This window comes from Sciurus carolinensis, chromosome 2, assembly GCF_902686445.1.
Source record: "Sciurus carolinensis chromosome 2, mSciCar1.2, whole genome shotgun sequence".
Taxonomy (NCBI): domain Eukaryota; kingdom Metazoa; phylum Chordata; class Mammalia; order Rodentia; family Sciuridae; genus Sciurus; species Sciurus carolinensis.
In genome coordinates, this window is record NC_062214.1 from 67,978,808 (window position 1) to 68,005,248 (window position 26,441).

Consider the following 26,441-nt stretch of genomic DNA (forward strand, 5'->3'; position numbering starts at 1 on the left):
CTATGATGTGGCAATTGTTAGCCCCTGGGGACAATGTAAAAAACAAAAACAATAAAACCAACCTTGGTAAATGGGAAGACTGTTGACTAATGATTCAAGTGGCAAGTGACAAATGCTACACTACAGGAAAAAGAAAAGTGCAGAGACTACAGAGCATGTAAAATCTAATGGTCCAGAATAGATGGGGAAGTCTTTCTGACCTAACATTTGAGATGAGATATGAATGAATACATAAGGGTAAAAAAAGGCTGTGTTGCTAAGAACTGTGGGCAGGCGGAGAACCACAGGTGAGGCTGAAGAGGCAGGCTGGGGCCCATTGCCGAAGGCCCTGAGTAAACCAGTTTGAGTCTGTACGTCATTGTCTGACCAGCATTTGTCAACCTCACCATTCTAGTACAATGGGTGTGCCACAGGTAATTTTGAGGAATCAAAAGCAGTTTGTTACTAATAATAAATAAAATGTGGCTACTTTACATTTTAAAAATAAATCAGGACACACTCCCAGGGTCTAACAAAAGAAGCCACAAACAAAAGAAAACTTACTTCCATTTACACAGAAGTCAAAAACCAAAAGTAATCTCTATTGCTTCCATTCAGGACACAGTTGCCTTCAGGAGTATATAGTGACTAGAAGGAGAACTAAGGGGGACTTCTGGGTGCCACTAGTGACTTTTGACTGGGGTACTGGTTTCACAGGAATACCATTTCTGAAAATTCAACATTCTGTATACTCACATGAGCACCTTTTTGCATCTCTTATGCTTCAAGTTAAAAATAGTATGTTCATGACACTTTGTGTTCACTTGCTTTTACTGAGAGGAATAGGGTTACAGATGGCCCCCTGGAATCCCCTGGTAGATAAATATTACTCATTACCTGTTTCTTTATGGCCTAATCTGAGAACAACGTCTGGATATTCTAAAAAGCCAAGGACAGTCACCATATAACCAAGGGTCACCTTCAGCAATAGCAGGGCTTGGCATGGGGTGTGATGAACTGAAATGCACTCAGATGTCTGTTACACACTTGGCACTCCTACCAGATTTCTTTCCCCTCATTTTATGTACAATGAAGGATGGCGGTTTCTTATTATCTTCATAAAGAATTGTAGGCCAAACATATCTGCATTTGTAAGAGTTAAAATTCATTCAATATTTTTGTATCCTAAGGAACATTTTCTCAAAAAAATTTCATTAAAAAATATATATTTTTTACCTAGCTACAAGTAAAAGAACACAAAAAGATATGAGAAGTCAAATCTACTTCACATCTCTTTCTCAAGGTAACCACTGTTAACACACACACACACACACACACACACACACAAAAAAAAAAAAAAAAATTCTGGGGGCAGTCCTGGGGATTGAACACGGGGCCTTTTACATGCTTGGCAAATGCACTACCTCTGAACTACATTTCCAGCCCTTTTTATTTTTTATTTTGGGACAGAGTCTCCCTAAGTTGAAGAAGCTAGCCTTAAGCTTACAAACCTCCTGCCTCAGTCTCTTGAGGTCCTGCACATGCACTACCATGCCTGACTTCTCTTACACATTCTTAAAATCACCATTTATATGATCAGCCCTCAGTATTATGGATTCAACCATAGCAGATTGAAAACATTTGAAAAAATATTGCATCTGCACTGAATGTATCGATTTTTTTTTGTCATTATTCCCTAACCAACATAATGTCCATAGTATTTAATAGTATTAGTACTTAATCTAGAAGGATGTGGGTAGGTTATGTGCAAATAATGTGCCATTTTATAAAAGGAACTTGAATGAGAATTTTGGTATCTTGGCAGGGTGTGTGTGGGTGGAGCAGGTCCTGGAACCAATTGTCTGTAGATATCAAACTATATAAACACAAGAATGTGTATTACTCCTGCCCCACTATTTTTCCTAAATAAGTGGCTGCCAATTATAGCCATCTATTTTTACTAGAGATGTTCCATATCTATAAACATGGATACAACCCATTCTTTTCACAGGTATACAGCATTCCAATGATATTTCTAGTCTTTTTTGTTTTACAATGTGGCACTGAACATCCTTGCATATATATTCTTTAATGTACTTTTAAGTTATAGTGGAGCCAGATGCAGTAGCACACAACTGTAGTTCTTATTCCTTAGGAGGCTGAGGCAGGACAATCACTTGAGTCCAGGAGTTTCAGGTCAGTGTGGGCATCTCAAAAAATAAAAAGGGTAAAATAAATAAACAACTTATGGTAGAAACTGAATGAATGCATATCCTTACTAACAGTGTGCTAACAAATCTTTTGACCTTTGGATTTCTGTTTAACATAGGCACCTCATTATTTTAATTAGCAATCTTCTATTCAGTTCCACCAATCCTTCTACTTCTACCTTAGTAAGTACTACACTGGTTTGATTACCATAATCAAACATTAAATCAAATATTAATCAGAAGATAAATTTTAATGTCTAGTAGGTTAAGTCTTTTCTACAAAGGGAACATTTACAAAGTATTTTAAGGACATCATTTTAGATTGCTTTAATGACAGACTTACCAGCATGATACAGTTGCTGCTCATATTACACAAATCTAATAAACATAAAACTCCATTTACTGCTTCTGTTCAGAAAGACAGAATTATTCATATCATAACAATTTTAAATTAGAAAATTACCTGAAAAATTGCCTAGAAAAAAATTTTTAGAAGACTCATGTTCAAAAGCTGGAGGCATCACAATGCCTTATATCAAAAACATGCTGCAAAACTATGGTAATCAAAACAGAATGGGATTAGCACAAAGACCAATGGAACCCAATAGCAACTCCACAAATTAATCCACATATTTACATCCAACTGATTTTCAACAAAGGTGTCAAGAACAGTAATTGAAGAAAGGACAGTCTTTTAAATAAATGATAACTGGGAAAACTGGACATAGATATTTAGAAGAATAAAACTAGACCCTACCTCTTACCACACAAAAAAATCAATTCAAAATAGATCAAGGACCTAAATGTCAAACTGGGAACTATACACCACTCACATACACATACACACAGACACAGACACACACACACACACACACACATACACACACACACAAACATAGGGGAAACACTTTAAGATATTGGTATAGGCAAAAATATTTTGGATAAGACCCCAAAAGCACATGTAACAAAAGTGAAACAAGGGAAATGACACTTGTTAAATGAAGATGCTTCTGCATAGCAGAGGTAACAAGAGAATGAGGAGACAACCTGAAGAATGGGAGAAAATAATCTGCCAACTATACATCGGACAGAAGATTAATATCCAGAATATATAAAGAACTCAAACAACTCAACAGTAAAACAAACAACAACAAAAACAAATACTTCAATTAAGAAAAATAGTCAAAAGACCTGAACAGACCTTTCTCAAAGAAAGACACACAAAATCCTCGTAACCTGGAGTAGGGGGAGGGTGAGGGCAAGACAAATTCAAGTTTGAGGCCAGCCTCAGCAATTTAGGAAGACACTCAGTAACTTAGTGAGAACCTGTCTCAAAATAAAAAGTAAAAGAACTGGGGATGTAGCTCGAGTGGTCAAGCATCCCTGGATTCAATCCCTAGTACTATTAAAAAAAAAAAAAAAAAGATGACGTGCAGATGGCCAGTAGTATATGAAAAAATGATCAACACCATAAATCAGAGAAATGCAAATCAAAACCACAATGAGATAATATGTCACCCTAGTTAGAATGGTTATTGTCAAAAAAGTCAAAAAACAAAACCAGAAAAACAAATATTGGAGAGAGTGTGCAGTTAGAACTCTTATACACTGTTAGCAAGAATGTAAATTAGTACAGCCATTATGGAACATAAATAGTATTGAGGTTCCTCAAAAAACTGAAAATAGAACTACCATATAATCCTATCACTGGGTACATATTCAAAGGAAATGAAATCAATATATCAAAGAGATACTTGCATGTATATGCTTATTGCAGTACGATATAATAGCCAAGATATATAATCAATTTAGACATCCATCAATGAAATAATGCATTAAAGATGCATTATATGTACACAGTATACACATGATGAAATATTATCCCATTAAAAATAATGGAATCCTGTCATTTTCCAGCAATATGAATGGAACTAGAGGATGTTAAGTGCAGTGAGCCAGGCACAGAAAGACAAATGCTGCAAATTCTCACTCTTGTAGAAACTAGGGAAGTTGATCACATAGAAGAAAGTAGAAGAGAGGTCACTAGAAGCTAGGAAGGTAGGAGGAAAGAAGGGGTAGAGATTGAATACTGGGTACCACGACATCGTTAGATGGGGGAATTGGTTATAATATTCTACAGCACAGGAGGGTAACTGTAGTCTACAACAACATACATTTCAAAATAACTAGAAGAATTTGAAGGTTCACAACACAGAACCGATAATTTTGAGGAGTTGGAGATAGTTAATTACCCTGACTTGCTCATTACACATTATATACATGTACCCAATTATAATACTGTGCCCCTTAAATACCTACAAATATTATATGTCAACTAGAAATGTTTAGAAAGAGAATCACATTCATGCAGTAGACCATGTTCATACAATAGACCTTCATTCCCAAAATCCATGTCCATCTGGAACGTATAAGTATGATCTTATTTAGAAATAAGGTCTTTACAAATGTAATCAAGTTAATACAAGGTCATAAGGCATTAGAATGAGTCCTACTCCAATGACTGTTGCCCTTATAAGAGGGAAAATGGACATAGACACACACACACCATGCCATAAGCAACCAAGACTAGAGTGATGCAGCTACAAAGCAACAGACCCCAAGGATTGCTGGCAATACCAAAAGCAGGGAAGGTTCTTCTCTGCAGCCTTGAGGGAAAGCACATCCCTGATGACACCTTGATTTTGGACTTGTTACCTCCAGAACTGAGAGAGAATACATTTTAGGGGTTTTAAGTTGTTAAGTAGGTGGTAATTTGTTATGGCAGCCCTAGGAAACTAATACAATAACTGTCCCAAATCATGTATGTTTGAATCACCATCAATTTCAAGAAGCATACAATTACATCAAGTGATGTGGCATTTGCTTCACCTTTTTCAGGCACTAAGCTGTTTCCAATAGGTAAAAAGATTTAGAAAACCCTTTAGTGTTGGTTTTTGGTTTTTAACTATTATCTCGTTGAGACACAATTTACACTGAGGAACACCAATTCATGAAGTAAAATGCCACTGTTTCACAAAGGGCTCACACTTTTATTACACAGTGCCTCTGTACTTTTTAGCAACTTCAAAAGTGCAGTTGGATTATATGGGAAGAGATTTTTCTTTTGCAAACGGCAAATGGCATCTTGTAGCTCTTTGAAGCATTTTATTATTCTATAAAATATTCTTGCTTCAGAGACAGTGTTATTTGGGACTGCTTCACAATCAACGGAGAAGGAAGTAGTAGATTCTTCTGGAATCAGAGACCATGATTGAAGCTCATGGCTAAGTTCTTTTTTATCCTTGCTTGACCCAGCTGGGTCTTGAATTTTCTTAAGTGCTTCTTGGTGCATAGATGTCTGTTCATAGATGTTTGCTGAACACTGGTTTGTGGATTCTGCTTCAGAATCATCAGAGTCATCATAATCTACTAGACTGTGAGAAGCCTGGAGGGAAGACAGACTATGATCCCTCGTGATATGGGTTTCCTTGGACATCACAACCTGGTTTAGTGGTTCAGAAGAATCATCAGAAGCCCAGGAGATCCAAGTGTGTTCCTTTCTGTGACTATCAGGAGTGGTCAAATGATGAGGTGGTATGGGGTTGGCGCATCTGTCTTGGACTAGTGAGGGAACACAACCACAAATATTTGTGCCATGATGAGATTCAGACGCATCAAAGAACTTACAAATAGTGAAAAAATTATCCCAGTCTTTTTGCAGTAATTTTAAATATCTAACAAAATATTCAAGAAAACAGGTTTCTGATGAAATCAAAAAATCAAGAAGAACTGTAGAATCAAATCCTATATTTTTTAAGAAGAATAAGAAAATACAGTGAGGATTATAGCCATATTCATGGGTGTGGCACATCCACATTTCCTTTTCTTGAGTCAACCTTTTGGTAGCTTCACATTCTCTGAAAATGAAGGTAATGGTGAACTCAGATTAATGACGTTTTAAAAACATAGCAGTTTTGACAGATGTAATCTGCATGTCACATATTTACCTGTCACCTTACTTTTTAATCTACTCATTACTTTAAAAAAAAAAAGAGTTCAAAACCAATTCTTTTCCCCACAAACTATAAACGAATTTGACTCAATAAAATAAAGCCTACTGTCTTGGGCATTTCCAGTTTTTGTCTGACCAAGGGAAGTCCTGTCATCTTTTATCCTGACATCAGAAACCCTCATTCTCTTGGGCAAACAATTCCATGTGATAAGGTGGAGCTGGAACCTAAACCTCCTTCCCCACTCTCCTCAGCAGAGGTGGGCAAGTGACCCAGACTGACCCATCAGTGCACTTCATGCTCCTTGCTGGTCACAAGGACTGGTCTGGTAAGAATCTGGAACTTAAATGAGTTAATCAGATCTCTGCTGCAATTTTTACTTGGACTATGAAAGGTTATAATTCTAAGACTGACATAAGCCTGATGAGCTGCTGGTAGCCATGCCTAGAATGAATTCAGAATTGTGAGACAGCAAAAAAGAGAAGTAACTGATGACAACTGAATCTCTGATGCCAACTGGATCCCTTAGAACTCCCCATTCGGAGCCAATAAATCTTTGTTTGTTTACACCAGTTTGAGATTTCCATCATTTACTACCAAAAAAATCTAATACAACTACATTTTTAAAAAAAGTATGTATGACATAAGTGTATGCCACCCTGAACATTGAACTGAAGAGAGAAATTCATATATAAAACTAATTTAATTAAGAGGCTTCCTCTTTCTTAAGGAGTAAGAAGTCAACTTTGAATACAATTAAGATATACTCTTAAAGGACTGTGTATTTTCAGTATGAATTTTTATTTTACCATTTTTGAGCCTAATTCAAATCACATGCAGGAATTTTGTGTTCTTGATTAGAACCTTTTGAAAATTGGCCTCAAACACTAGGTCTGAAAGCAGCCACTGCCAGCAGTGTCATAACACAGCAAGTACTGGCAGCACAATGCTGCACTGCCGATCATTAGTGAGAAATCCCTTTCTTCCAGGCCAAGAAAGAAATGGAAATAAAGCAAATACTTTAGGGGTTTAATAAAGCAGAGCAGAAATAGTGGAAAAGGTCATCAGTTATTAATTTCATAAGCAATTATAGATATTTGCCACAAGAAGATATTGCTGCATGTGCAGCTGTTTTAATAAAGCAGAAATAGAATCAGTATAAAATGTCACCAGTAACAAAACTTCAAAACTAATTTTACATATTTGCTTGAAGAAGATATGAGTCAAAATGTGGCTGTAGATTACAGTGAAAATATAGAACAGCTCCTTTGATTATTTATAAGTTGGTAGTTTTAAAAGATAAAAAAAAATCATCTTACAGAAATTTAATACAGAAAAGTAAAGTCTCAGAGGTGAATAATGATCTTACCCAACAAATGTGATTTACCCCTAACTACACAGGTAAAGCAGAGGTGCAGACTACACAGGAACCCCAGTTTTCAGATTCTAGTCTAGTTCTATTTCCACTGCCTAGTCTGCCAAGTTTTCATAATAACTCAAATGTAATCTTGTTTGCATGAAAGGCAAGATTAAAGAAAGGAATTAGAACTTATGAGGAAACCACAAGATCCATCCCCCAATGATGGAAGGTAAATAATACATTCAGCACATTTTCTGAAATGTTTCCTGCCTTTTTGGCTTACAGATAGTTCAATAATTACTGTCAACTACACTAACCTGATCAACTTTAGGTAGATGCCCATTGATGCTTTGGCAGCCTCCAGCATGTCATCATCTTGTTCTATGAAGACCCTGGACAGCCATTCACACGGATTGTGTATTTGTAGTGAGGGCTGAAGATGAGGCTTTAAGAAGGTCAGTAACTCAGACATGAACCTGTGTAAATCAACTTCAGAAAATGCAAATTTCAAAGTGTAGGCAATAGTTTACAAATACATCAATAATATCTTGCCTATATACAAATTCCTAATGTCTAAGTACCTTAAAGTGCTAGATCATAATTCACACCTTCTGAAAGTCATGTAAGTTAGGGATTATTTCTGTCTTATAAACGAGGAAACTGAGGCTCAGAGAAAAAAGTGATTTAGAAGGCAGGCATTTAAAAAGTACAGACAAATGTCTATTTGGCACAATTGCCAAATAAGTAATTATAATACAGCTGATAAAAAAATTACATGGTGATCTTTTGATAAAAGCATATACATAAATGATGAAAAAAGAGGTCTTTTCATTGGACACTATAGCTGCTTTACTAGAGACAATACAACCAAGCAAGCTTTTCCTTCAAAATAACAGAAAAATAATTTTTTTTTGTTTATTTAAAGCATGAAAAGAAAGTCTTGCTTAATATTAAGCAAATACATCAAAAAAGGTTTATGGAGTTTTAAAACTCTGAATTATACAATAGATGCCACCTAGTGTTCCAAATTGTAACTACACAAAATTATAACTAATATGTAGTTATTAAAAGCTCAATAATATTCAAAGCAGTTCAGGAAAGTCATTGCTTACAATTTATGCTTTTCACTGAACTAGTAGGCTGCCTAGTAGACATTTATTATTCATTTTTCTCAACTGAAATAGAGAACGTGTCTTTCCCAGTACCTACACTGAAAATCATACTTTACCCAGGCTTTCTTTGAACACTTGATTTATCATCTTGGAAACTTTATGCAACAATTTCTTCATCAATATAACTTCTTACACATTAGTTTTAATTCAATTTCTAATGATCAACAATCCACATAAGTAGGTATACTACATTCATAATTAAATAAAATACAAATATTTGAATATAAGTTGACTTCTATCACTTACTATGAGATGACCAGAGAGTGATTTTTTTGACTGAAGTCATTTATTATGCTACGCACATTCAGTTAGTCCACAGAAAGCTGCATATTCCTTCAGGTTATTATTCTCTTTTTTGGGAAATAAACTTAAATTGGTGGAATTTATACTAGTCCTGAGACTTCATAATTATGAATTGTTTTACTTAAGTAAATAATTATATTTAGTTTGCACAAAAAAGGAGTTTGGAGAATTACCTTTCATTTCATTTGTTGAGGTACCATTTTGAAACTTGATTTCTAAGGATTTCATTGTAATTAAGCTTGCTGCTCTAAGGATCACATGATCTGGACCACAGAGATGTGCACATCCAGGCTGAACTTCATCACCTCCAAAGCAGGAAGGTTTTCTGTCAACAGACAATGTCTTCAACAACCCCAGGTGCACAGTTTGCAAAACAGCATTAGCTAAAGCCAACATATCTGTGTCTAAGTGATGATCTGGTGATACTGCAGCAGACACAGAGCCACGACAGAGGTCTTCGCCCACTTTACAGAGAAGGCACTTTTTGATGAATATGATCAACTTTCTTTTGACAAAAGCCTGAATAGGCCAAGTGAGAACATTTAGCACACAAGAAGGTTTCAAAAATAAAATCCTTTGGCTCCTGCAATGTAACTTCAGGTAGATTCTGGAGGTTATGAGAAGTTCAAGCAATTCCAGGAAACATACCAAGCTGTTTATTATTTTAGAAGGATTCTGACAGTTTTCAAAATGCTGAGAAAATAAGGAATCGTAGAATACTTCAAGAGCAGTATCAAAAGGAGTCAGGAACTGCTTTAAAATTTCTGCAATTATAAAAACAGTAATTATAGACAACAGGGAAAACAAAAGCTTCTTAAAATATAATTTTACAATTCAATTTTTATAAATACCACTTTGTAAGAGAAAAGATATGTTTGGAATATTTACCTAGAGCATGAACAAATGAGAACAGAGATTAACAGCTAATTACCATGGTTAACATTCACTTTTCAAACACCAATAGCAGATTATATAAAGAATGCATAATAAATAAAAGCTTTATTTTTTTTCCTTATAACTTTTTTCACTTTAAAAAAGTTATCCTTGAGCTGGCAGCTCAGTGGTAGAGTACTTGCCTACTGTGCAGGAGGCTCTGGATTTGATTCCCAGCGTGCATACACATGCAGGCACACACACACAAAATACGGGGAGTTTTTTTTTTTTCATACTTCAAGATAGATCAGAAGTAAAGTAAGTATTTTTTCTTGATTATAAATATAATGATCCTGGAAATTAGATGATGACTGTTTATGGGGCAATGTAATGTGTACCTGTTTTTTCTGAACATGTATCTTTAAAGATTTCTTTCATTAACACTGTAAGAGTCCAGAGACAATGTATTGCTTCATCACTTGCAGAATATCCATAAAGATTTTTTTGGCAGAAAGCAATCCATGAATTACTTAATGTTATCTATAAGGAAGAAATTTAAAAATGTAGTTATGATTCAGTATTTTCTTTAAAATCATAAATTACCTAATTATATGTAATACAACTATACACAACATTGTTTACTTGTTTGCCTAAAAAAAGGGCATGATAACATTTGGTTAAACAAGAAGCGAGTAAAATAACCTAATATTCTTTAAGTGAAGAAATTCAATATACCAGAGAAATAAAGGAAACATGCCAATATTAGCAGTCTTATCTCTAGGTAATAGAATGATATATAGCTTTTATTTTGTTCTTTATACTTTGTCACACTGTCCAAATTTCCTACTACCAATAACATCTTTTTATGATTAGAAAAAAAAGTTATTTTAAAAAGGAAACAAGTCATTATAGCTGAAAGAAGTCAGCAGATACTTAGAATTGCTTATTAACAAATTCACAGATAAGAGAATAACTGATTCTAATATATATTTTTGTCCATATATTTTTTCCATTATGCTGAGGTTCATTCTCAAACTTTATCTACATTAAACCTGTGAAATCAGGCTTGGACTCAAGCAGAGATGCCTAAACTTTTTTTTTGAAGAGGAGTCTAACCTACTTCCTTGAGAATGTGAAGAAAGTTATGGGCTCTGATGTGAAACCCACCTCTTAAGGTTAAGAACCTGATTTATTATAATTTATAATATATTTAAGACGCTAATCCTTGATTTAAGTCACCATGATATTATTACAGTCTTAGGTTTCTGTGGACTTCTACATTTGTTGGGGTTTTCAGGACCCCCAGCCTTGGGCATGGTCAAGATGGCGCCTGACGCTGAGCCAAAAGCGGCCAGCTATACAGTAAACAACCAGCGAATTCCAATGATTGGCTAGTTAACGATGTGACTAGAGCATGCTCCCCTCGTGTACCTATCCTATGCTTGCAGCTGTCCGCGTTTACCTCGTGTACTCTCCCCTGATTGGTTGAAGTGTATATAAGCCTGGTGGGTGGGAGAGTGGAGAGGCAGAAGCGGCAGAAGCGGCAGAAGTGGAAGAAGCAGCGGAGGCGGAGGTTGAAGCTGAGCTGGAAGCTGAGAGTGCGCGGAAGCTGGGAGAAGCTGAGAGAAGAGAAGTTGGGAGTGCGCGGAAGCTAGGAGTAAGGGAAGTGTAGGAGAGGGACTGTGCATAATAAACTTCCAAAGCTTCAGACATTTGTCGTGTCTCTCTCTGCGGGCAGAGGGAGCGCGATAACTGGTGCCGAAACCCGGGACATGAAGGGAAGATGAAGGCCTTATAAAAGGAAACAAGGTAAGATATTTGAAAAAATTTTTTTGTATACAAGTTAAACCAATTATAAAAAAGTTAAAGGGTATCAGGATACGCTATCAGCGGTCCTGGGGACACGCGGAGTGCGGTCCGGTTGAAAGGTATCGGGACGCGCCATCAGCGGTCCTGACGCGTAGAACGCGGGTTAAAAGGTATCGGGATCCTGACGCGTAGAACGCGGGTCAAAAGGTATCGGGATACGCCATCAGCGGTCGTGACGCGTGGAACGCGGGTTAAAAGGTATCGGGATGCGCCGTCGGCGGTCCTGACGCGTGGAACGCGGTCTAATTAAAGTGAAAGTAGAAACATGTTTGAAGCGGTCCAATTAGGGTGTAGGTAGTACGTGAAAAGCCGCTATAAAAATTTTAATGCACACTTGATAGTTTTCCTTTCAGTAATCTCGTTGCTCCTGGCAGCTAGGCCACTGTTTGTTATTGTAACTGCCATAACTAAAGCTATTCAAATTAGTAACAATGGGGTCTGAAACGTCTAAATTCAGAATGCAGCAACCTCTCAGGGAGTTATTAAAAAACCATGGGACGCCATTAAAGGAAAAAACAGCTAAAGTATTTCTTGATACTGTGGAAAGGATTTCCCCTTGGTTTTTGGATGAGGGCCTTTTGAATACCCTACAGTGGGAACAGCTGGGGAAAGACCTTCGTATAGCGGATAGGCAAAATCCTTTGCCAGTAGGCACTATGGCTATTTGGTCTCTTATTAAATCCTGTCTGCAAGATAAAAACAAAAAACCTTCACTCACCGAGCCTTTAGCTGAGGGAAGACAGGTTTTGGAAGAAATAAAAGAGGAACGCTCATATCTTTCTCAAAATTCAGAAAAAGGAACTAACTCAGATGAGGAACTATCGGAAGGGGAATTATCAGGGGAGGAACTGGAAAAAAGAGTACAAAGATTAAGACTAGATAAAAAGCCCCCTCTAGTGCCCGTGTTGCCTGGTGCACCTCCCATAAATAGGGAACCCCCTCATGAAGTGTCCGGTTTCGGGTTATGCTCAGAATGGAGTCATCTTGGATCTGTAGCGTATCCTGTTTTTGAGGATGCTCAAAATCAAAGATTCCACCAACCCTTAGACTTTAAAATAGTGAAACAGTTAAAAGAAGCAGTTAGCACATATGGTCCTCAGTCAGCTTTTACTATAGCCTTAGTAGATACCTTGACATCATTAAACTTAGTGCCCCAGGATTGGACTAATCTTGCTAGGGCCGCTCTGTCTGGGGGACAGTACCTTATGTGGAAAACATCATGGCAAGAAATATCTATGGATACCGCCCGCCGAAACGCAGCGGCGGGGAATCCCCAAGTCTATAGGGACATGCTTATGGGCATAGGACCTTATGAAACCCTTCAGGCACAGCTTAATTATCATCCAGCAGTCTATGCGCAAATTGCCGTGGCTGCAACCAAGGCCTGGAAAACATTACAAGGAGCAGGAGATTTGCAGGGCCAGTTGTCAAAGGTAACTCAAGGGAATAGTGAGCCCTATGCGGATTTTGTCGATAGGCTAATTCAACAGCATCACGCATCTTCGGAGATGCAGAGCAAGCCATGCCCCTAGTAAAACAGTTGGCTTACGAACAAGCTAACAGGTGGTGTAGGGAGGCCATAAGACCATGGAGAAACAAAGACTTGTCCGCCTACTTAAAAGTGTGTAGAGATGTAAATGATACTTCAGCGCAGAGCAGTGCCTTTGTAGCAGCCATAGACAGACAAACCACCTTGTTGTCTGCTGCACTTGCACAAGCCCAGGGGAGGTTCCCTTCAAGAACTAATAAAGAGCCTTTAGGATCATGTTTTGTGTGCGGACAGAAGGGACATCTAAAAGTCACCTGTCCAAACAAAAGGCCACCCTTTGCCCGGGGTGGGAACATCTATACAAAGAATAACCTGGGAACCGGACCTGGGCTATGTCCAAGATGCAGAAGAGGAAGTCATTGGAATAGTGCCTGTCAGCCTATTAGAGATAGGGAGGATAATTTCCTAGGGTTGAATCCTAAACTTCAAAAAAACGGGAGACAGGGCCCTCCCCGGGGCCCGCAACAAATATACGGGGTAATTCAACAAGTTCCCCGACGGTGGTATCCTCCCACAGAGAAGGGGAGCACAGAGCCACCTCAGGAAGTGCCGGATTGGACATCCGTGCCACCTCCAGACTCATACTAACCCCAGATATGGGGGTGCAGATGATTGATACTGATTGGCATGAAAAAATCCCACAGAACAGTGTAGGACTATTACTAGGTAGAGGTTCCTCAACACTAAAAGGACTTATAGTACACCCAGGGGTTATTGATCCTGATTTCACTGGACAAATAAAAGCCTTGATCTCTTCACCAAAAGGAATTACGGTCATCTCTCCAGGGGATCGCATTGCACAAATGCTTATATTGCCCAGTCGACATTCTTTGTGGCCCAGTAAAAATACAAATAAAAGACAAGGAGGTTTTGGATCAACAGGAACCACTTTAATAAACCTTACTATGGATATGGGACAGAGGACCCTCCTAAAATTAAAAGTGGGAAATATGGAATTTACAGGTTTATTAGATATGGGAGCAGACAAAAGTATTATTAGTGCAATGGTCTGGCCAAAGCACTGGCCATTGATCACAGCAGCTCAGAGCTTGAGAGGCTTAGGAGTAGCAGAAAGGCCCAAAGTGCTTCCTCATTATCGTGGAAAGATACAGAGGGACACACAGGAATATTTCAGCCATATGTCTGTAATGTTCCTATTAGCCTATGGGGACGAGACGTCCTGCAGCAAATGGATATGAAACTCACCACTGATCAGACTTACCAAGGGACTCCTGTAAGAAATATGTTACAAAATATGAACTATGATGATAAAAAAGGATTAGGAAAACATAGTCAAGGATCTACCCAACCACTGCCTTTACTTCCACCAAAAAATGATTCTCATGGATTGGGTTTTTCCTAGGGGCCACTGATAAACCATCAATCCCTATAATATGGAAAGATGATAAGCCTCGCTGGATTCCACAGTGGCCCCTAACAAAAGAGAAGCTAGAGGCAGCTCATAAGTTAGTACAAGAGCAGGTACAAGCAGGTCATTTACAACATTCTACCTCTCCTTGGAATACCCCAATATTCTTAACAAAGAAAAAATCAGGAAAATGGAGGTTATTACATGATTTAAGAGCCATAAATGAACAAATGTACCCTATGGGACCCATCCAATGTGGACTCCCTCTTGTCACTGCATTACCAAAAAATTGGCCTACTATTATTCTGGATTTAAAAGATTGCTTTTTCTCTATACCCTTACACAAAAATGATTGTTGGAGATTTGCTTTTACTTTGCCCTCTCTTAATCACACTCAGCCTGACCAGAGATTCGAATGGACCGTGTTGCCTCAAGGTATGGCTAACAGTCCTACTATATGTCAAATATACGTAGATAAAGCGTTAACAACTACTAGACAAAAGTTTAAGAGATTGTTGATTTATCATTATATGGATGACATACTTATTTGCCATCCAGAAAAAGAAGTTTTGTTAGAAGCATTACAATTTATAACTCAAGCATTAGAAAAGAGAGGACTAACGATAGCTCCTGAAAAATTACAATTAGAGGAGATCCAAGAATATCTGGGTACAAAGCTCACTGCTACTACAGTCAGACCAACAAGGTTGACCATCAGGACAGATCAATTGAATACCTTGAACGATTTTCAGAAACTCTTAGGTGACATTAACTGGATCAGATCCTATTTAAAATTATCCACAGGGGAATTAAAACCTTTATTCGATATATTAAAAGGTAATCCTGACTTGAATTCCCCTAGGAAACTTATTCCCGAAGCACGGATATCCTTACAGCTAGTAGAGAATAGACTTCAGCAGTGTTACGTTGATCGTTGTGATCCTACTCAACCATTAAGTTTAATCATAATCTCAGAGAAGCATACCCCTTTTGGCATAGTTTGGCAAGGAGGACCTCTGCAAAGTATAAATCTCCCTAGCTCTCCGGCTAAAACATTGCAATCATATCCCCAAGCTATTGCTCAGGTAATATTCAAGGGAATAGAATCTTGCATTACTGTTTTTGGAATCCATCTGTCTATTATTATAACTCCTTATTCCACTCAGCAAATTAAATGGCTAATTAATAATGATGATGATTGGTCAGTATTATATTGTTCCACTTCAGCTCAGTTCGATAACCATTATCCCCAACATCCCTGGATTCAATTCTGTAAAAATACTCCCATAGTTTTTCCAAAAGTGACTAGTGTCCAGCTTCTTAAAGACTGTGTAACCATTTTTACTGATGGCTCCAAAAATGGAGTAGGTGCAGTACTTATCAGTAAACAACTTCACACCATAATAGTTCCACCCAACTCCGCACAGGTTACTGAACTTGCAGCTGTAATATTAGCCTTTAAATTAGCAGATAATCAGTCATTCAATCTTCTATCTGATAGCTTATATATCGTTAACGCTTTACAGGTTCTTGAAACGGTACCTCATATTTCTTCCATGTCCACGGTAGCTTCTTATTTTACTACGCTACAAAACCTTATCCTACAGCGTAAACATCTATTCTATGTAGGACATATTAGAGCTCATTCTAATTTACCAGGACCTTTGGCCAATGCTAATGACTTGGTAGATATGGCCACCAAATCGATCTTTGTTTTTTCCATAGAGGAACAAGCAAAACTCTTTCATGAAAAATTCCATGTAAATTCCACTACTTTGAGCAGAAAATTTCCTATATCTAAATGTATGGCTCGACAAATAGTAAAAAATTGTCAACATTGTGCTCCTTTAATCCCAGGACAATCCTTTGGAGTTAACCCCAGGGGACTGCTGCCTGGTCATATTTGGCAGATGGATGTAACCCATATTTCTGAATTTGGTACTGTTAAGTATGTACATGTGTCAGTAGACACTGCTTCAGGGGTCATTATGGCTTCCGCTCATTCTGGAGAAAAGGTAAAAGATGTCATTCAACACTGCCTACAAGCATTTGCTGGCTGGGGCATACCTAAAGTTATTAAAACAGATAATGGTCCTGCTTATACTTCCAAAAGCTTCCGGTTGTTTTTACAAACATTTAACATCCAATCAGTCACTGGCATCCCCTATAATCCTCAGGGACAGGGCATTGTGGAAAGAGCACATCTTACTTTAAAAAATTGTCTAAATAAACAAAAAGGGGGAATAGGAGCCTCCTACAAGTCTCCTAAAGATAAACTTAATTTAGTTCTTTTCATTCTAAATATCTTAACTCTGGATAGGGACGGCCATTCTGCAGCTGATCGACATTATAATCCCCATAATACTCCTCAAGTATGGGCAAAATGGAAAGATATCCTGACAGGTTGTTGGAAAGGACCGGATCCAGTCCTTCGTTGGGTCCGAGGGTCTGTTTGTATTTTCCCACAGGATCAACAGACTCCAGTCTGGATTCCAGAAAGGCTAATCAGAGTTTTACAGCATGCAAGTGATGCTGCTCCTCCTCGCAATGGCGAGTCTGAGCCTTCCTCCAATAACAAAAACTCAGACGGAAAGGCAAACCCGGAACCTATGGGCCATTGTTAGCCTGGCCATATTTTTCACTTCTAACTAACACATTTTTTATCCTTCCTTTTCTTGCTTTTCACCAATTCCTCTACAAGCCTGTCAATTCTACTGATGATTTTTCAGGTCGTGCTGTTTTTGGTGACAAGGATATCTCTAGTCTTTCTTTGCTTTAACAGGAGGAATTTCTGCACTTTGCCGTTGGAATCATACTACGAATCAGACCCAGAGTAGAGCAACTCGTTCTGCTGACCCTAGCTGTAATATTGCTTTTCCTCCCACGTCAGCTTGTGTATTTCCTCCCTTTTATGTTTCTACCAACTAACATTTCTAATAACACCTCTTAACTGTTCACTAACCGTGTGCTATCTCTCACAATGCTGGAATGGTTCTTTTGCCACCCGTGCAATTTGCACATTTCTATCTTTCTACCAGTCCTAGTTTCTGTTGCAGATGTAGAATTGCCAGTGCTATTGTCGAGAAGCAGGAGAGGCTTTGACATTGCAACAGCCGTGATCATTGTCATCACAGTCTTTGCAGTAGCAGCATTGACACAACCATAACAACGATCATTTGGTCAAAGATACAGCTGCAGCCTTACAGACCATAGAGACTCTATCAGAGAGTGGACTCATTATAAGAACAAGTGGATACCTTGCAAGAACTTTTGGGACTGGGATGCGTTTATTCCCTGAGAGCTGTTTTGTGTTGCCCGTATTGTAACTCTACTGGGATGTATATTGTTTCTGTATTTAATATGGCTATATGGTTTTTCTTCTGTTTATAGATTTGTCAAACAGCGGGCAGGCTTAGGAGCTATGGTGGTACTCCTCTGCCTTGGCCCTCCTTCTCTTCATTCGTTTTGGCATGCATCTACGAGCTAGCCAATAGAGAGATCAAATTATCTTTCATCAGGCCATGACCGCCCTAAAGGCCGACAGCCCCCCATTAGTATGGCTCTTGATGCTGGACCGGTAGTCAAAGACGGGTAATGAAGGAGGTGGCTGTGTACCAACCTAAGACAGGAGCTGCAGCATGCTCTGCAGGCTCTGATGACGGGTAAGGACATATGCTGACCACTCAGCCTAAGACAGACACGGTCCCGAGCCTTAGTTTAATAGTAAAGAAGGGGGATCTGTCGGGGTTTTCAGGACCCCCAGCCTTGGGCATGGTCAAGATGGCGCCTGACGCTGAGCCAAAAGCGGCCAGCTATACAGTAAACAACCAGCGAATTCCAATGATTGGCTAGTTAACGATGTGACTAGAGCATGCCCCCCTCGTGTACCTATCCTATGCTTGCAGCTGTCCGCGTTTACCTCGTGTACTCTCCCCTGATTGGTTGAAGTGTATATAAGCCTGGTGGGTGGGAGAGTGGAGAGGCAGAAGCGGCAGAAGCGGAAGAAGCGGCGGAGGCGGAGGCTGAAACTGAGCTGGAAGCTGAGAGTGCGCGGAAGCTGGGAGAAGCTGAGAGAAGAGAAGCTGGGAGTGCGCGGAAGCTAGGAGTAAGGGAAGTGTAGGAGAGGGACTGTGCATAATAAACTTCCAAAGCTTCAGACATTTGTCGTGTCTCTCTCTGCGGGCAGAGGGAGCGTGATATACATTATTACGTAAGCAAACATTTTATTAATGCAAACACTTGAAGGGGTAAAATCAAGTGCCAAAGAACAACTTTGAAAATATTAGAAGAGAAATAATAACATAATTTGATTACTAAGCTTACCTTTTCTCTCAATTGAAAATATAGAAGCAATGCAAGGCACTTTGCAGCCATGTGAGACAACAATTTGTCTGAATTTTGTAACATGTAGATCTACAGCAAAATAAATACATGTAATCACTACTGTTGAGTATTTTTAAAACTTTCATTTTAAATATCTAGATCTTCAAAAATGATAACCATGGCTTACCAATTTAGAATCAATTTCAGTTGACTGCAAAAGAATTTTAATTATATCTCTGTATTTCTCCTTTGCATGGATCTCAGTTTCAACAGACAATATCCTGGTTATCATCACTTTGATCACAGTTAACTGAAAGAGCATCATCTCTTGGGCACTGCTCATCTGAGAGTGTCTCTTCATACACACAGGTGCTTCAGGAATGTTAGTCACCTTGATGGAGAGCAACTGATGCTGGCCTGGCACAGCACTGGTGTTCAGCCATTCTAAGGAGCTGGCTGCAGAGCAATCTTGGTCTGAAAGTGCTGGGTTGAGATAAAAGACGTAATCATGGCTGTCATTCTCAAGTGTGGCTCCGGAAAGTACTTTTTGGTATAACTGTTCTAGAACTTCACAGAAGGCTTTCATTTTGATTTCCAACATGAATCTTTAAGATGGCTGGTAACTCTAATCTGTAAATATTCGTATCTTAGAAATGTGATGAAACCTCTATAATGCTTCTTCAGTGAAGCCTGAAATATAGAAGAAGTAATTTTAAAATTGAGAGTTACATACATATCACAAAGGAAAGACAACTGTTTCCACTTAATCACAAAGTCTTAAGTAAGGGTAATGTTGGTTGCTGAATTTCTAATATGGAAATTCATAATAAAAACATCACAAACATCACTTAAAGACTATAACAATGAAATGTATGCTTTCCCTATAGATTTAAGGGCATAAAATTAAGGGTAATTTTATCACAGCAAAAGTGTTTGCTTTCTTCTAACAGTGCTCAATGGGCTGCAAGGGTTTCTTGAGCTCAGTGCTGTTAACATTTGCAGCTAGATTATTCTGTGGTCAAGAGCTGTCTTGGGCTCCGTAGGATGTTAAGCAACATTCCTAACCTCTACCCTCTACATTCCAAAGCACTCCCAGCCTCACCCACCAGATTCTGACAACCAAAAATGCAGACATTGTCAAATGACCCTTGCGGGCAAAACTGCCCTAGTTCACTGGGGTAATTCAAATTCATTAATTCCAATTTATAGATAAAAATCTGAGTTTAAATTGCTATATGGCCAAACTATATTATAGCTATTACTCATTAAGTTCCAACTCAGAAGTATATAATAATAGCAAGAAACCCTGATTATCACCAATATCACTAAATTAAAAAAAATTTAAATGTCATCTCAAGAAAAAGACAAAATATGAAGCAAAAGTAATCCAAACATGAGCAAACTGTATTTGCAGCTGGATGCAAATTCAGAAATTCCAGTTGTCTAGGACTCCCCTGACATGAAGGAGACCTGGGAGAGTAGGGGGAAGGATAGGACATTTAGGGTCAGACAGGACTTTTAAAGCACAGAATATGGGTCATTGACTGATGGATCAATATCAGAGGAAGCATGTAGTATAAAGACTTTGGCATAAGCAAAGTTTTATTCTTCTTATGGAATACTGGTGTCTCTGGGAATGACCTGATCCTGTGGGTGCTCTGACCTTTTCATTGCCTTTGAGCTATTTTACATCTCTTAATTGTAGATAACTGATACCAGTGCAAATAATTCTTATCCATAGAGAAGTAAATAATGTTCTGACAGAGGGGCATCACTTTCCCCAGTGGGAAAGGTTTTGCTTCCACTTGAAAACATTTTAATATTCCTTAACTCCATACAAATTCATGGTTCTCTTATTTCTCCCTGAAATGGGCTGTGACATCTGATTCCTTTCCCTCATGAATTAATGAGTTTAGTAAAACCTGTGGTAAATTGTTCAAGTTTTAGGGGTCATGATTTTGTCCTCTTAAAACTTAGTGTTTAACAAAATCCTTTCTAGTCCATCTGGACCCGTGTATAAATGCAGGACTCATCTTTAACCTCCTTCTTTGGAAAACTTTGAAGATGACCGCTTACATTGGACCTCACTTCTACAGTGTGGCCCACCATCCTAGCTATGGTCTTCCACCTCTATACACTGGCTTCTTCCCCCTATTTAACTTCTAAGGAATTTCAACTGCTGACCACCCCACCAGACAAAGCTGCCCTGTTTCAGTCCTCTAGTACAGAGCTAAATATAAGAAACCTATAGATTTTAAAATTATGAACAAAGTTTTGGTAAGTTATCTCTGAAAACCATTTTCAAGCTGCAGTGTACATCCAAGATGACTGATTAACATATCTAACGGTAACCTTGTTCCATTTAACAGTGTTAAATTTTATCAGAGTACTGTGCTTCCAGAAAGCAGCTACAGTTAAGAGCACTGTGCCCCTTTGTATTCCAGGAAGAAGCCAACCAGGAAGGATTAGCCCATGTTCTTATTCCCAGATAGGATCTACCTCTATCTTCCTCCCATGACTCCTTATTTTTTATTTTTTATTTTTTTGAGGTGAAGGTCTCTCTAAGTTGCGAAGGCTGGCCTTGAACTTTAGATCCTCCTGCCTGAGACTCCAAGAAGTTGGGATTATAGGTGTTGAATGGCACACTGCTTTCTTTGTCCTATAAAAATCTTATCTTTTCTTCCTCCTTCTTAAGAGGTTTCCCACTGGTGAACATTCTCTCTATTGCAATATCCTTTATGAAATCATCACTTCAGCTATTGTCAGTTACACATTAGAAATTGGTTTTCATATTCTACTTCAATGTCCAATTTCATCATACTTATTTTTCTTTATATTTTAGTTGTAACAATAACATTTCTTCTCAATGAAACTACTGACACTTTAAAATAGAATCTTTTAGGCTTCAACTAAAATCATATGCTCAACTCATTAAAAATTTTAGCAACAAATGAAACTATTTTTATTTCAATCCTACATCAACAACAATACTTCTAATGATATTTCTATGGGCACAAATTCTTAAATTTTACCATAAATGAAAATGAACTTGCTATTTGATCATTTCTATGTGTACAAAGGGCAATTTTGCACAGTTCAATCTTTTTAGCATACAAACAAAAGTGAGTATCAGTAAATAAAAATTTCAGAGAGAAAATAACCTGTTTTCTATCACGGTGGGACCCTGTGGATATGAGAAAGAAATCAGGGTGAAAAGTTGTAAACTTTAAATTAAAAATACAGATTTAAGCCAGGTGTGGTAGCAAGTCTAAGGTCAGCCTCAGCAGTTCAGTGACACCCTCAGCAACTTGGTGAGATCCTGTCTCAAAATAAAAAATAAAAAGGGATAGGGATGTAGCTCAGTATTAAGGTACCCCTAGGTTCAATTCCCAGGACCATAAACACATAAACAATCCAGAGTCAAATGGAATCTTTATAAACAGAAAAGAAATGATGGAGTCACAAAAGCCTAAGGGCCAGGTAGATGACAAATGAATGAGGACCAGTTGTTAGGTTGTTCTGTTGGGACCAAATCAAACATAAATTACACTGTCTCTTAAAATATTTATGAAGGCCAAAGAAATCTGCACTAAAGTAAAAGTGAAAATTGAAAATTGCATGTTTTTTTCTTTTTTAAAAGCAATTGTAGTGTTAAATAAAAGGGCAAAAATTGAAAAAGCTAACTAGGGAGATGAACTGACCACTTTTTTTCCAGAAGTGCCTGCTCTGAGGTTGGCACATGGCGAGCTGCATTATCGTGCTGGCCTGGAGTAAGGTGTACCCTTCAGACACCAAGCTTGTAAGAGACAAGAACAAAGCAGAAGGCTACTTTGGATGCTGTGAGGCTTTGAAGCTGTTCATACATAGTAAACAAGAGAGGTCTGTCTAGCCTGAAAAGGGAGTAAATAACTAGAGAGGTCAAATCAGGACAAGTGAACAAGCAGTGCATCTCTTGGTGTCTACAGAACATGCCTCTTGGCAGGGAAGAGTAGACTCCCACTCCTGGCAGCCTAAGAGGGTACCAAGACAAGTTACAAGGCAAGTGCAGTTCTTCAAATTTCCTCTGCTGCCCCAAAGCCCAGAATGACAGGTGAATAGCAGACCTTGGATAAACTTCCTAACAGTAAGCAGTAACTCATACAGCCTAATCTTGACCGTCTACTCTCTCATTGTACCATTAAACAGAATACCAATCCCCAAAATCATTTTCAAGGTTAAATACTATGTAATTTACCAAAACAAACCAGGATTTAATTAAAAAAAATATTCAGCAACCAAAGGTTGGAACATTGATCAGAACAAGTTGATTAAATTTTTAAATTAAATTTTAGTAGGTACAGCAAACCCAGCAGCTCCTCATGAAAATTTGTAATGATCCTACTTTGACATCAGGTCATCGACAGCTTAAAGGTACTATGAATATAAGTGACTGAGACTCTGTACTACAATTAAAATAATTTTCATCTTTTACAAAATTAACTCAAAATGGATGTAAAACAACCTTTCAGAAAAAGAAAAGGGACAAAATCCTTGGGATCTAAGGTTAGGTAAATCCTTGATTCCAAAAGTACAATTTGCAAAGATAAAAACTGATAAACAGAACTTCAACAAAATTAAAGTAATTGTTATCCTATTAAGAGGATGAAAAGACAAGCTACAGACAGAAAATATAAACCATATATCTGACAGAAAGCAAGTACCTAATATACATAAACAACTCTTAAAACTCAATGTTAAAAAATTCAATTCGAAAATGGGTAAGGGATATGAACAGACTGAAGAGGATACACAGGTGGCAAATAAACACATGAAAAGATGGTCAACCGCATTAATCATTAGAGAAATGCAAATTAAAACTACAGTGAAAGACCATTCTCAAAATAGCTAAAACAAAAATCAGTGGCACTAAATGCTGGTAAGAACAAAGAGAAACTGGATCCCTCTTATATGGCTGGTGGAAATATAAATGATACAGCTACTCTGGAAGACAGTTGTGCAGTTTCTTAAAAAGCTAAATCTGTACCACAATGTCCTCCCCTGGGTGAACGGGTAAGTAAACTGGGATGCATTCACACTATGGAATGCCTCTCAGCAACAAAAAGGGAAGAACTATTAATACATGCAACATCAAAAGAATTAGGTTGGGGGGGAGATAATTTCAGAAGGTTGCACATTGCATGATTCTATTCTTGAATGGTAAAGTGAGGAACAGATTAGTGGCTGCCAGCTGGTAGGGAGGCCTCCTGTCCTCCTGTCCGGTAGGGTTATAAAGAGTAATGGAGGGATCCTTGTGATCATGAACTGAGGGGCAGACTAACTTACATAGATAATAAAATTACACAGAACTAAGTACACATTCAAACAAATATAAGTAAAATGGGAAATCTGAATGAGATTGGTAGATTGTGTGGATGATAAGATCCTGGCTGTGCTGGGAATATAGTTCAGGGGTAGAGCACTTGCCTAGCAATTCCTGGCTGTGACATTGTACCACAGTTTAGCAAAATGTTGCTCTGTAGAGGGAAACTAGGTAAAGGCTACATAGTATCTCTCTGTACTGTTATTATTTCTTTTTCTTTTAAAACATTTTTGAGTTGTCAATGGATCTTGTATGTAATTTATTTATTTATATGCGGTGCTAAGGATCAAACCCAGGGCTTCGCACATGCCAGGCAAGTACTCTACCACTGAGCCAAAACTCCAGTCCCTGTTACTATTTCTTAACAACTACTTGTGAATTTATAATTATCTCAAAGTGAAAAGTTTAAATAAAACCTCAACAACTTTGGCAATATACATCAGCCTTTTGATTCCCGGCATTAATGTACAGAGGAGTTTGTTAATATCCATTGTTTTAAAAAACACACTAGAATTTTGAATTTGAAAATATCTAGACCTAAAACTAAACAGAATGGTATTTTTAAAAAGGTTTTTTTTTAAAAAGGTTAAAAATGTTTTCTTAAAAGTATTTCCTACATAAGACATAGGTAGAGTTTCTAAGCCTATTCATTAGAAAACATTCTCATCACTTAATTTCAAAATTATCAAAGAATAAGCTACGAATAACTTCATCCTTTCTATGTGGGGAAACTACTTTAAGGAGTCTTTAGTTTAAATTAAAAAAACAGAAAAGCATCTATTTTCACAGTCAATGTTACTAAAAGTCAAAAACTTTCTCATATGACTTGGCTAATATAGTTTGCTAATAAGACTCAATACTGGGGCTTTAGCCTAGTTCAACAATAGGTTCAAATCTAACCAAATCTGAGAGGCTACTTAGTCTAGATGCTAAGATACTTAAAGCAGAAGTTGAGGCACTCCAAACAAATGTTTCTTCCAGGATTCTGGTTCCCTCCCCCAACAAAATAGCATTAACTTTGCCAGAAAAAACAATATTGGTCTGGTTTGGCTCTTCAAGAGCACCTCTCTCTGCTGTCAAAAGAAGGGAGGGGGGCATCTTTCAAACAGCAAGACATGTGCTGGGTATCTTCCCTTTGCCTGGCTAGATTCACTCTTTACCCTTCTCAGTGCCCCAACAGACTCCAACAGGAGATTTGAAGGGCTGGAAAGAAGGAAGGCCACTCTCTCAACTACCAGGAACTGAGTTTCTCCTTACCCTCAGGCCTGACAGGGACAAGTAGCAGTTACTAGCCCTAGCTGTAGGGTGCAGTACTACCCCTTCTTAAAATAATGGTGCTCAAACTTTGGCCTGCATCAGTATCACTTGAAAGGCTGTAAAAACAGACTGCAGGGCTGTTTCAGGTATGGTAGTTCTGGGATAAGGCCCAATAATTTGTATTCTGAACAAGTTCCCAAGTTATTGCTATTAATTTTTTTTTTTTTTTAAGTATAGGAGATCGAACCCAGGGCCATGGCACATGCTAGGTAAGTGCTCTACCACTGAGTTACACCCCCGGCCCAGAACTCTTAAATTCAAGTGTTTATAAATTGTCTTCCAATTAAACTTCTGTCCTGGGATTCTAATAATGGTCAAAAATTTTATTTAATTTTTTAGTATGAAGACAAAGGCTGACAATCCAGTTAGAGAAAAGAGACTCAAAAACTTAAAGTCATTTTGTGTTGAAGTGGTATATCCAATAAAAGCTTGGGATTTGGAGTCAAATGGCTTCACTACATCAAAGTCGTCATGGGGGCAAATTATCCTCTAAACCTCAATCTCCTGTATTCAAAGGACAACAATGATACTAAGCTTATAGGATACTGGGAAGGGTAAATGAAATCCAAGTGTTCCTGAAATATCCGCCTCAGCTTCTGTCTATGATTCTTTTGCATTTCTATGAGTGGAATAAATATGTTTGTGAAAAAAAAAAGGATGAACATGATTTATTTTGAGAAAGATAGCCCCTCTCCTCATTTTATAGAGGGGCAGAAGGAAAATACTGATCACCAGAATATATATATTT

At 38.0% G+C, this 26,441-nt stretch overlaps 1 protein-coding gene across 6 annotated transcripts in view; it reads right to left on the reverse strand.

Annotated features, from left to right (window-relative positions):
• Positions 1-327: 327 nt before the first annotated feature.
• The window catches only part of Lins1 (lines homolog 1), a 33,999-nt gene continuing 7,885 nt past the window's right edge, over positions 328-26,441 (reverse strand). For 4 of the 6 annotated variants that reach the window (XM_047541928.1, XM_047541925.1, XM_047541926.1 and 1 more), the window contains exons 2-7: positions 19,205-19,707; positions 19,018-19,107; positions 10,306-10,447; positions 9,208-9,798; positions 7,877-8,048; positions 2,203-6,106 (exon numbers count right to left, since the gene is read on the reverse strand). In XM_047541928.1, the coding sequence (XP_047397884.1) occupies positions 5,221-6,106; positions 7,877-8,048; positions 9,208-9,798; positions 10,306-10,447; positions 19,018-19,107; positions 19,205-19,618 (2,295 nt within the window). In that variant the 5' untranslated portion in view covers positions 19,619-19,707 and the 3' untranslated portion in view covers positions 2,203-5,220. The other 2 variants (XM_047541930.1, XM_047541929.1) reach the window with 2 other exon arrangements.